Raw genomic sequence first — 12,627 nt, 5'->3', positions numbered from 1 at the left:
AAATCAAGGAACTCTAGCTCAGACATAGTGCCAAAAATGAATAATATTGCATCCTGAGGTTACAGTGGTTTTGTGCATTGCCTGTTGGAGGTGCCTAGTGGTGGAGTACAAAAGCACCACGTTCATGCAAACTCTCTGTGGCCACAGCCTGAGATGCTCTGGTGGTCTACAGGTTTTTTTATTGGAACTAGAGGAAGCCCAAGAAGCTATTGCTATAACAACTTCTAGGGGCTTTGCTGCAGTATGTCAACCTTTAAACTGAATCAGATTTACCTGAGTTTGTACTCACCAGAAACTACACTTTCATCCAATCCTCAAAATTTGGATATATCTAACAGTCTTAAGAAGTCTACACTGAGATTTTATATTGGCCCAGTATGATAATTGGGACTCAATCATAACATTTATATCCAGATTTGCACTTTTGTAACATTTGTATGTGCCAGGATTTAGGATGTGGATCAAAATTTATCTAGATATAAATGTAAATGCAGATTGGTTTGAAGCTTGTGAAGTTTGCACAGGCAACGGAGTTGGATTTGGGTTTCACACTGAAATATTAGATTTTCTGTAGCTACAAGGAGTTTCATGTGTTCCTATACACTTTATTTTTTTCTTAAACTATTTCTTTCTGGAGGCAGAAAGATGCTGTAGGTGAGGTATATCTTTGTCAGGACTGATAGGGGTCAATAGACATGATGCTAAATGCGGTTTCTGTTGCAGGTGGCACATGTGTGAGTGAGTGTGGAGATGGATTCTTCACTGACAACATCTCTAGAGAATGTGAACCCTGCCACAGGAGCTGTGCAACATGTGTTGGGTACAGCTATGATAACTGTACTGGATGCAAGAACAGTTTCCATCTATCTCATGGGCGATGTCTGAATCCAAGGAATTCTCCACCCAATGGGAAGTTCTGGAGTGGTAAGTTGCAAGCAATCTCTGAATTTTTTCTGTTTCGCTGAAAACTACTACAAGCTTTTAAAAGAGGATATCAAGATCTTGCAGTTTGAATGAAACTCCACTTTTGTCAGACTCATTGTCATTTTTAAAATATACTAACCAAAGGTATTGATTTTACAGAATGAAATTAATCTTCCTGAAAGTAGCATAACATGTTAATACCACTGAGGCGCAGAATACCACTTATCACAGAATCGTATAATCACAGAATCTTAAGGGTTGGAAGGAATGTTGAAAGATTATCTAGTCCAGTCTCCCTGCCAGAGCAGCACCGCTTAGAGTAGGTTACAAAGGAACTCGTCCAGGTGGGTTTTCAATGTCTCCATTCCAGAGAAGGAGACTCCACAACTCATCTGGTCAGCCCCTTCCAGCTCCATCATCCTCACTGTTAAGTTTTTCCTTATGTTTCTTTGGAACTTCTTATGTTCTACCTTGTACTTGTTGCCTCTTGTCCTATCATTGGACATCATTGAGAAGAGCCTGGCTCCATCCTCCTGACACCCATCCTTTGCATATTTTTAAACATTAATCCAGCAGTTATCTGTTCTGGATACATAAATGCTAAAAAATAAAAGATGAACAGATAAAAAACATTTAAAAGATAAAAGAGAATAGATTAAGACACTAGGAGTTCCTTATCTAAAGTGCTGGGAGCCTTAAAAGCTGTGTTTTAGATCATATTTTTGGTTATTGATTCTCTCCACAGAAATGGATGTAAGATGGAAGAAAAGGAATATAATCAAATACATGTCTCTATGTAGTGTGTTTAGAAGCAAGCTCTCTTCCCTTCTCCCCCCAGTGTAGGCATGCTCTGCCGTCTAAAGGGACCAAAGACAGGGTGCAGAACTACATTCTGGAGTTCGCTCTTGACAATTTCCACAACCTTCACAAAATAATCAGGTTTTTCTTGGTATCTTTTCTTCGTCATTGGAAAACAAACTCTCTGATTAAAAAAAAAAAAAAAAAAAAAAAAAAGTAAAATGTAAAGCTGCTGGAAGGAATAATTTGTATTAATTTTTTTAATTCTTTTCCTTCATAGGCACCCCAGTTCTGTAATTTCTTGTTAAGAAAATGTTAAATGAAAACAACATAGTAGTATATTTGTGATCCCAATTATGTCAGTTATATAAAATACAATGGAATATGTTGTATTACCAAATCAGACAGTGCTAATGGTGAATTTATTACCCAGTATACAAACTGAAACTCATTTGCTATGACTATTCATTCTTTTTAAGTGGAAACAGTGCAGCAAGTGGAATTTCAATAGTTAAGATTGCAAGTGGTAGTTTTTAATTGTATGTACACCATAACACCCAACAAAGGACAAAATTTCCACTGGAGTTTCAATAGCTCAATAGCTCAAAGAAATAGTTTAAGAAAAAAATAAAGTGTATAGGAACACATGAAACTCCTTGTAGCTACAGAAAATCTAATATTTCAGTGTGAAACCCAAATCCAGCTCCGTTGCCTGTGCAAACTTCACAAGCTTCAAACCAATCTGCATTTGCATTTATATCTAGATAAATTTTGATTTGGTGATCACTGTAAACAAGAAGAGCAGAAAAGAGGTCGCTCAAATGGAGAAGTAGAATAACAGTAGAATTTTTAAGGAGATTTGAGGATTTCCATGCCTATGGATCTTTATCAACACATGGAAAGCATCTGACAGGGAAGTTTCCTGGATGCAGCAGGAGACTATATTACTTAAGGTCCCTTCCAGCTTTATTTTTACACCAAATACAAATTTCGTTCTCATTCCTAGGTCTTTACTTGACTCAAACACATCAAAGGATGACTATCCTTAGATCTATATGACCTTGCATTAAAAATTGTACATACTAACCAATATTTTCAGAAAAAAAATGACCATTTCTATTCTTGGCCTATCTACAGAGAAATGTTGTGTCAAATGTAATAACTTTTCTTCACTCAAAAAAGTAATCAGAGACACCTAAAAAAGAAGAAATATTAACAGAAAGTTGGTCTCCTCTGTGCATTGCCTTATGTTTCATCCATATGAGTATTTTTTCAGTTTGAGACTGTCTACCTCAGTGCCAAGGAAGGAGGACATCTATAGTTTGGTCTATCGGTTATCTATTCCTCACACTGTGAAAAGAGGTGATTCATAGTCAGCCTTTTTTCTTTTGAGCAGGCAGCTGGTTAAATTCCGAGTATGTCAGCATTGCTATGCCAGCATTGCTATGCTATGAAATCTCTTTCTCTCCATCTTGCTTACAACTTCGCTTTCCTTCCACTAGTTAAAATACATCTTACTTAGGGGCATTTCAAACCATCAGATACACATCTCTCAGAGCTGTTCTGGCTTGAACATTAATGACTGCTCCAAAGTCACAAGATTCCTGCTGCAGCTGGTGATGAGAGCCCAGGGAGCTTGGCTGGAGGCTCTTCATCTTCTCTGGGATAGCCTTTCTGGGATTCCCATAGTGTAGCAGCAGCTGTAGCACGTAACTGCTGGGAAAGTGATTTTGAACCTGGTGAAATCTTGAGCCTCTTCTACCAGGGAAGGCTTCCAAATAGTAGTAATCTTCAAAACAAAATGTTAATGAAATTGTTACTGTCTTTACTGAAGTTATACCCTGCATAACTACATTTATCAGTAGTTTGTGAGATTCATAGCTCAGATACTGTAGGATACTCTGGTTCTCAACAGTTATTTTCATTTGGTAATTAACAACAAAACTTAAATGGTTGATTTTTTTTTTTAATCTAGAATGTCACTTTCGCTCATTTCTTCTGATGTTGCATTCAAGAGGCAGATATCAGCTGAGTCCACGTTTCCAACGGTGCCATCTGTATTTAAAACTCTCATTCCATGCTGAAGATCCTTGACAAAAAATAAAGGATTCAGGCAGGACTGAACCACATTTAACTCTAGCAGTACATCACAGCAACAGGACTGTAGTTAGAGGCTGCAACACATTTCATATCCTGATACTGTTTCAAAATACAGGGATCATTTTAACAACAACAACAACAATAACAAAAGTTTCACTATCTGTTACAGATATTTTTTTCAGTTTCAAAAGCTTTCTGAAAATCAATAACATTTAAGAGAGGCAGCCATTTTATTTTATTGCTTTGTTCAACACTACTGTAGAACTAGTACAAGAGTGGACAAAATGAAAACTTTGTCTTGAAACTTACTGTCAGTAAGGCTTCTGGCAAACATACCTGTACAGAAAAACTCCCTGCACTTGAAACAGTGATCCCTCTTCAGATCTTCTTAAGCATTTCTGTAGGGCCTTCTCTTCTCCATTGCTTATTTTTTAAAAGATTATGGGGACAGAGAAAATATTTTTTCTTTCATACATGGGTGCAAAGGCATAGCATCTTTCCAAGCTTTTCCTCTGTACAGATACTTTGTCCTCCAAATACTTCATTCAAGTTTACTTTTTTTGTTCTTTAGCTTGTTTATAGCTACTTTGATTTTCTCCAGGATTGACTCCTCTTAGCAATAAGAATCCTCCATCTAATCTATTGTCAAACTCAGTTTCTAAGGGCAGTCTGTCACACAGCATGGGCATGGTTCAAGAAGCAAGTCCATTTTGCAAGGGGTATTAGAATACTTAAATGTCTGTTCACTAGCCCAGTTTGGACAGGGCTGTGGCTGAAATATTTGGCTATTGGCTCTCATCCTCTCAGTTTGTTTATCAATATACATTTCTTCCATTGAGTGTTCAGTGTCCTTGACACATTTACATTACTGCAGCACCACAACAGAGCTACCTCTGAGCTTCAGTGCCCTGAATTATAGAATCTAGTTAAAGAATACAGACAGATCAGACAATTATTAGGCCTCCCATTCTAGGGGACTGAGCTGGGTGCCGGGGCCAAGTATGAAGTAAACAACCTCGCCCCTATCATGGGAATGAAGATGAAATCGCATCAAGCTCATCCTCAGCACATGCCCTGCTCCAGACAATGCAGAAAGCCAACACAACTAGGAAGACAGCCAAAATCTCCAACTCTGCTAGTTAACATCAGCTTTCACCACATTACTCTTCTATTTACTCCTTGCTTTAGAAATGTTACTAACAGACAGTGGAGGTATTAGATCTTGAACTGTATTTACAGATAATAAAGCCATTTCTCTCTAGTTCTTCCAATCTTATGGATTCAGTGGGTTCCACTGTCGTTTTAGTGACTATGTTGATGCACCATATGAGACAAAGTGAGTTTTGGGAAACAAAAACTGTTGTTCTGTTTGATTCCAAGGCTAACTTAAAAAGCAGCACATTAAAGTCTGCCATGGAAGAACTGACAGAGGGTGCCACTTTTCTTTGCAGTTTGAGAGCCTAGTCCATCTAGATGAGGATTAAAACCTTTGTGGCTGTGGAGTACCTTTTGTTTTTTCATGTCTAAGCTCTCATTTTTTATGCAAGAATAACTGATAAACCAGTTTTCTGAATTTTTGTGAGTACACACACGAATCACCAAAACATTCTATAAAAAAAATCAACTTTCTAAAATGCTATTTATTTGAGGGGTATACTCTGCTAGGCAAACTGTTCAACTTATATCAGGAATTATAAATAAGTCATATCCAGGTCTGAAATAATGAAACAAACTATGTCTGTTATCCAATCTTTTAAAAAGACAGGGCAAGTCAAGGAAGAAGGGAAAAAAAGAGAAGAGATTCAGCTCTGTGTTTCTAGTGTGGAACATCTGTATTTTATCTCATGTACCAAATGATGAAATGACTTTGGAAGCCAGGAGACACACTAGTGTAAGCTTGATTCACGAAGTGAATGCACACACCCTTTCATCTGGATTAGACATTTTGCAAGTTATGGTCAGGTTTTCACTTTGCCCATTCACTGTAAATACTGCACCCCAAAAACTCATTTGTACCTTCGTTTAGTATATCACATTCTTCCGAAAAGTACAAAAGGGACTATGTGGATATGGAATGAGGTCTGTTTCTGATGCAAACCCAAAGCAGAGTGTGTGTTTCTTTACATGTTGATAATACACACTGTAGTAAATTACCCAGCTAAATAGCAGCTGGTTCTGTTTACTGTTACATACCATCCCCCAATAATAAAAGCAACCTCCCACAAGCAGTCGTTGACCAACTGAATCCATCTTGTGTATTTTCCTTTCCCTAAAAGCAGAGTAAAAGAAAAGAGTAAAAATATACTGATTGAGAGAAAATAGTAATTTGGGTTTTAAAGGGGTTATTTAAAAGGACCTTAATGCAGCTATGCAGATATATGTATAAAGATCTCAGATTGTGTAAGGGGGAAGGGGGAAAAGGAATGGGATGAGCAGAAAAGAGTAAAGAAATGCAGCAGGAGCAAGGGGGTCATAGTCTCCCAAATATGAAAATGTTATGACATTTAGAGTGCGGAATTAGAGCACCATGGGAAGAGTAAGGAGACCTTTTTAAGCATCATCCATATGTGAAATTTCAGGTTGCTAGAGGCAAGAAAAAATTATTCATTATCCGATATGTTCTTAGGTAGACCTATTTCATATTCCAGCTATTTGTTTGTAAGTAATACTATGGTTGTTACAAGATAACTAGATTAGGAATTAATAGTTATTGGGGATTGTGATTTACTTCTCAGCACTCTTATAGTTTCCTTAAATTTACGGTTCACATAAGTCTTCAAAATGAGATATGTCTAATATTTTATTACATATGTATATTGTTTTCATTATGTTTTACCATGTCTATGTAATTGTAATTACTTTATGGATACATGTAACTTGCTTTTGTCTTTTTGTTTATCAGTTTTGCAAGGCCAGTGCCATGCACAGAATAAAATCTAACAAACTAAGCAGCATCTAAACTGGATCAAATTCAAATCACATCCCTCTACACCTTCTAAAAGGAGTATGCTTGAAGTTATAAACAGCCATAGTACTTCATTTCCCTTTGTATTCTTCACTGTAGAAATTGTGCCACAATCCAATCATAAAATATAGTGTAAAAATACTTTCCTTGTATAAATCAATGTCTAGAAGCTAAGGATATTACAAATGTACACAGGGGACTACTTCAATAGCAACTTAAAAATACAAGTTTTAAGCCCTCCTTTTATTCATAGAAAAGCATGAATAAATAAAATTTAAAATGTTGAAAACGTACCATCTTTTATCAGTCTGAACATTTACTGCTTGCATTACCTGGCATAAAGATCCATTTGTCTCTAAGGAGCAGGTAGAGAAACCAAGATGGACAGAACAAAGGTTGAGTATAGTATCACAGAGTTATACAATCGCTTTGGTTGGTAAAGCCTAACACTAAACCATATCCTTCAACACCTGATCTACATATCTTTTAAATATCTCCAGGGATGGTGACTCCACCTCCCTGGCAGCCTGAGCCAGTGTCTAACAATTTTCTCAGTGAAGAAGTTCTTCCTTATGTCCAATCTAAACCTTCCCTGGTGTAATTTCATCTTGTCCTATCATTCTTTACTGGAGAGATCAACCCCCCACCTCACTACAACTCCCTTTCAGGAAGTTGTAGAGAGTGATCACATCCCCTATCTGCCTCCTGTTCTCTAGACTAAACACCAGCTCCTTCAGCTACTCCTCATAAGACTTGTTCTCCAGTCTCTTCACCTGCTTCATTGCCCATCTCTGGAAATGCTTCAGCACCTCAATGTCCTTTTTGTAGTGAGAGGCCCAGAACTGAACGTAGTATTTGAGATACAGCCCTACCAGCACCCAGTATAGCAGGACAATCACCTCCCTAGTCCTACTGGTCACACTGTTTCTAATACGAGCCAGGAAATTGGCCTTCTTGGCACCTGGGCACGCTGCTGGCTTATGTTCAAGCAGCTGTCGATTAACACTCCCAAATTCTTTTCCTCTGGACAGCTTTCTACTCTTCCTCAAGCCTGTAGCGCTGCATGGAGATGCTGTGGCCCAAGTGCAGGACCTGACACTTGGCCATCTTAAACCTCATACAATCCGCCTTGGCCCATGGCTCCAGCCTGTACAGGTCACTCTGAAGAGCCTTCCTGCCATCAATCATAATATATACTAGTAAGAATTCTTGTAATGCAGTTGTGGGGTTATATGAAATTAAGGAGGGACTACAAGGTACTTCAAATGCTATCATATTTAATGGAATGTCTCTTGAGATATAACCATATCTCTGCTCATTTGTCGTCAAGTTTTGCTGAGGTCTTCATGGATTTTTTTTTAAGTAAACATCACATTTTCTAGTACAAGTGGTGAGCATGTGAAGAGGGTCACAATTCTTGTCTCTTTTGATAAAGATAAAGATAAAGATAAAGATAAAGATAAAGATAGTTCAGTAGATCTGAGGTTATACATGTCAGCCTTTAAAAAAGACTAGAACAGTGTAATAATAGAATACAGTGTTTTTTCAGAGTCAATGTCCCAGTTTTAGAATACTGGTGGTTTACAGGTCTACACGAGACCTACGGCTTCTACATTTACAAGTTGGTTGTGGATGATGTCTGCCTTGACTTTAGTAAGGCATTTGACACTGTTTCCCACAGCATTCTCTTAGAGAAATTGGCTGTTCTTGGCTTGGATGTGCATACACTTTCCTGGGTGAAAAACTGGTTAGACAGTCGAGGTCAAAGAGTCATGGTCAATGGAGTTAAATCCAGTTGGTGGCTAATCATGAGTGACCCCAAGGATTCAGTACTGGGCCCACTCTTGTTTAATATCTTTATTAGTGATCTGGATGAGGGGATAGAGTGCACCCTTAGTAAACTTGTAGATGACTCCAAGATGGGTGGAACTGTTAATCTGATTGAGGGTAGTGAAGCTTTACAGAGAGATCTAGATACGCTGGATCCCTGGGCCAAGGCCAATTCAATAAGACCAAGTGCCGGGTCCTGTACTTGGGCCACAACAACCCTAGCAGTGCTACAGGTTTGGGAAGGAGTGGTTGGAAAGCTGCCAGGCAGAGAGGGACCTGGGAGTGCTGGTTGACAGCAGCTGAACATGAGCCAGCAGCGTGCCCAGATGGTCAAGAAGGCCAATGGCATCCTGGCCTGGATCAGGAACAGTGTTGTCAGCAGGAGGAGGGAGGTGACCATTCCCCTGTACTCAACTGTGGTGAGGCTGCGCCTTGAATACTGTGTCTAGTTTTGGGCCCCTCTCTACAAGAAGGACATGGAGGTGCTGGAGAGGATCCAGAGGTGAGCTACCAAGCCAGTAAAGGATTTGGAGGCTTGTCAGGCATTGGAACAGGCTGCCCGGGGAAATGGTGGAGTCACTGTCCCTGGAGGTGTTTAAGAGACAGGTGGATGTTGCACTTAGGAAAATGGTCTAGGAGTTGATAGGGCTGGAACAAAGGCTGGACTCAATGATCTTAAAGGTCTCTTCCAGTCGAAATGATTCTATGATCCTGTGAGCCTATGAGTTTAAGCTTCATTTGTAACTATAAGAGCTATAGACTGAAATTTTAAAACAAAGCTTGTTGCATTCTCAAGCACAGAATGTCAACCTTTAGGGGCAAGCAAAATACAGCTTATCAGCTGAAACCAGTCATTTTCAAGCTTTCCACTTATCATCAATCTAAACACCAAGGGGACGCTTTTTTCATTACAATTTTTCGGCTTGCTAAGTCTATTCTGTGGAAAGCTCTGGTTACATTATTGGAAGTACTGTGCACGTGTTTCTGTAAATAAATCTCCTGCATCACATTCTCCCATTTTGGGAACTTTCTGCAATACAAGAAAAGGAGATTTTAAAACCTCACATAAATCTAAACATGTATTTTGGTTCTTTTTTAGTAAACAACAGCCTGTTTCCAGTTCCTAAGAGACTTATCACTGGAAAAACTCGTTTCAACTGTTCAGAATGTAAAAAAAAAAAAAAAAAAATTAAGATTCAAAACTTAATTGTAAGATTTCTTCTATTGAGGCACTTAAGTGCTTGTATTTGAATGGAAAGATAAAAGTTGCTTCCCGTGCCAGCTCTCAGAAGCCCAATTGCTTGTGTACATTCCCCTCTGGTGGCGTCTAGCAAATATTACAGAAAACGACAGATGCTGCCAAAGAGGCAAGGAATAAATGGAAAGAAAAAGTACTTCACCAAAAAAAGATCTTTCTTTTAAATTGTAAGGCCGGAATTATATTTTAAAAAATTAGCCTATTTAAACATTCCTCATCAATAGTGAACAATTTCTTTGTTTAACCTTATCTGCCTGATATTTATTTTTTAATATTACACTGACTCCTGCCAGGATCAAAGTCCTTTTCCCCTGGAAACACATACTTCAGTAATATTTCTGGCTTGCTTCTTTACACACATAACTGGTATTAAATTAAGGCACTTAAAAGGACCCAGTAGGGATTTGGAAAAAAAAAAAAAAAAAAAGCCAGGGGAAGGTAGCTGGATGCAAAGCTGCTGAAAAGGGAAATTAAAATTTGTATTATTTCCTGCATATTTAGAAAAAAGGCAATGGGAAAATCGGAATTCAGTTTAGAGAAATTTGGAGAGTTTATCAAACTGTTGGAGGAAAGGAGGATGTGCAACTGCAGGCAGATGTCAGGAACAGTTGGCCTTTCCTTCAGCCAAGGTTCTAGAAGCAAAGTGAAAAGCATTCATTAAAAACTACATAGCTATGCAATACATCATCTATTATTTAATGTTCTTTTTCAGAGAGTGCCAAATGACTAGTCTCTAAAAAGCAAAAATCTTAGGATTTGCAGGCCAGTGGAGATCTTCTCTCAAGAGCAGAAAAAAGAGATAAGGTCTCCATATTTAAAGACAGAAAAATAGAAAATCTATTACCACCAAATATCCATCTTATCTGGAAATTTCCATATGTCCTTACAGATGACATCAAGAAGGACACTTTTTAATGATTCGTTCAGTAACAAATAGGGGAAAAAACAAAGATAAGAAGTCATCTCTCAAAGAAAAATCTTGTGCTCATGAATTTCTGCAACTCAAACAAGAAAGCAATGGTCATCAGCAATTTACTTTGAGGATTATTTGGACAAGCAAACTGAAATGCTTTTATGTTATATTATTAGGTACATCCAGAGGCTTGAGAGACTCAAACTGCCCTCTACACTCGGGGACACTTAGACTAGAATTCTCCTAGAACAGTATGTTGTAACCTAAAATATAAAAAACAGGTTTTCAGAGAGGAAAAAATCCCAGATTTCAGCAAGACAGAAAGGATCTAAACTTACAGGATCTGCTATGGCAGAAAGCCTAAATAGATATCCACATCCTCATATTTAAAATGGCAAAGGAAAAAATGTCACACACTGAGGTCTTCATCAATACTTGCTCCGTGCTATCCTCCAGCCTCTGCAACTTAAGAGATTAGTTATTAGTAAGTCTCTCCCCCTCCACCTCCTGGGCTCCTAAAGCTTATACATCACTTTCATCTTTTCGTCTTATACAAGCCAGAGACTCTGTACCTTCACTAGTCTTTCTAAAGATCTTTTCCCGAGCTTTTCATTTTTGTGCACTGCTGATCACCCGATACTACCCCTAAGGCTCTTGACCCCTTAGGTCAAGATGAAGTCACAAAGGTGACACAGCTTTCCAGTGTACTGAAACCCCGGGGCTTTATATCAGATATTTTGCATCGCTTGAGGCTGCAGATCTTAAAATTTGGTTTCAGTCATTTTCTACCTCCAGAAGGTCTCTGTACCTTTGGAGTTGAAAATTGTCTTCAGGCGGCCCTTACTGTAACACTGTCCTGTCTTGATCTTTGATAGGTCTCTCACCATGGCCACCAATACTTCTGGCTACTGAAGTAAATATTAAAGCTATTTGCTGTCTTGCAGGCTATACACAAGCTTTCTAATACTTTGTACCTTTACCTCAGACTGTGGCCAAAAAGGCAGTGATGGGGAAAATCCTTCTAATCTCCTGCTGTGTCTTGAAATGCTGTATATTGTGCTAGTTATCAACAAGAATCGCAACACTACAGGTTTTCACTACCCTGTCCAAGTAACATTCAGAAGCAGTTCCAATAAAGAATGGCTAAGCGTGTCCTTGCTGAGTGTTCTACTGTTAAACAGGCAGATTTTGATCTGTTGTGCAGACCTGGACGCTCCTGAGTTGTTCTTGTTCTGGCCAGGGACAGCATATTAAGAATTTTTTTTTTTGGTGCTAAGAGGTTTTAAAACATTAAATATTCCCTGCTGGGAGAGTCATACAGGGATGTGACGTATTGTTAGGGACCATCTCCTACTCACATTGACAGTGGATATAACTGCTTTTGCCAAGATAGCTATGGCTCAGCTTATTTAGCAGTACAAGTGTAAATATTGATAATGATAAATACTTCCATTATTATTCCTCTTTCTTCTGTCACTGTGCCACATCATGCACATAACCCACTTTTCAGTTCTCTCCCTGATTTCTAAAATGCCCATCAGTTCCTCTTGCGGAAAAGGGGTCCATTTAAGTCTCTTGTCCTTCCCCTTCCTCTTTTTACTCAAAGCATTTGGTTTCATGACTTTTAATTCAAAATGTCAACATTTTAAACTATCTTGTCATAACAGGCAGAACAAAAAAATGTAGTGATATTCTGCATGTGGCTAACGAATATTGTCAGACAGTCCACCAATTTTTAGAAATCACACATATTCAATTAGCAGGATGAGCTGGATGTGTTAACTGAGGTGCAAATCTCAACCTGCAAAATTTCTGATTTATTCTTTATTCTAAAGGCTA

The 12,627-nt window shown here is 38.4% G+C and overlaps 1 protein-coding gene across 1 annotated transcript in view; it reads left to right on the top strand.

Annotated features, from left to right (window-relative positions):
- Positions 1-12,627, top strand: part of PCSK5 (proprotein convertase subtilisin/kexin type 5) — a 260,750-nt gene that overhangs the window by 232,892 nt on the left and 15,231 nt on the right. The window contains exon 27 of the mRNA XM_062017429.1: positions 724-924. Within this exon, the coding sequence (XP_061873413.1) occupies positions 724-924 (201 nt within the window). The remainder of the gene's footprint in view (positions 1-723; positions 925-12,627) is intronic.

Source organism: Colius striatus, chromosome Z, assembly GCF_028858725.1.
Source record: "Colius striatus isolate bColStr4 chromosome Z, bColStr4.1.hap1, whole genome shotgun sequence".
Lineage (NCBI taxonomy): Eukaryota > Metazoa > Chordata > Aves > Coliiformes > Coliidae > Colius > Colius striatus.
The sequence above is the reverse complement of the archived record's forward strand: the minus strand, read 5'-3'. Positions and strand labels throughout refer to the sequence as shown.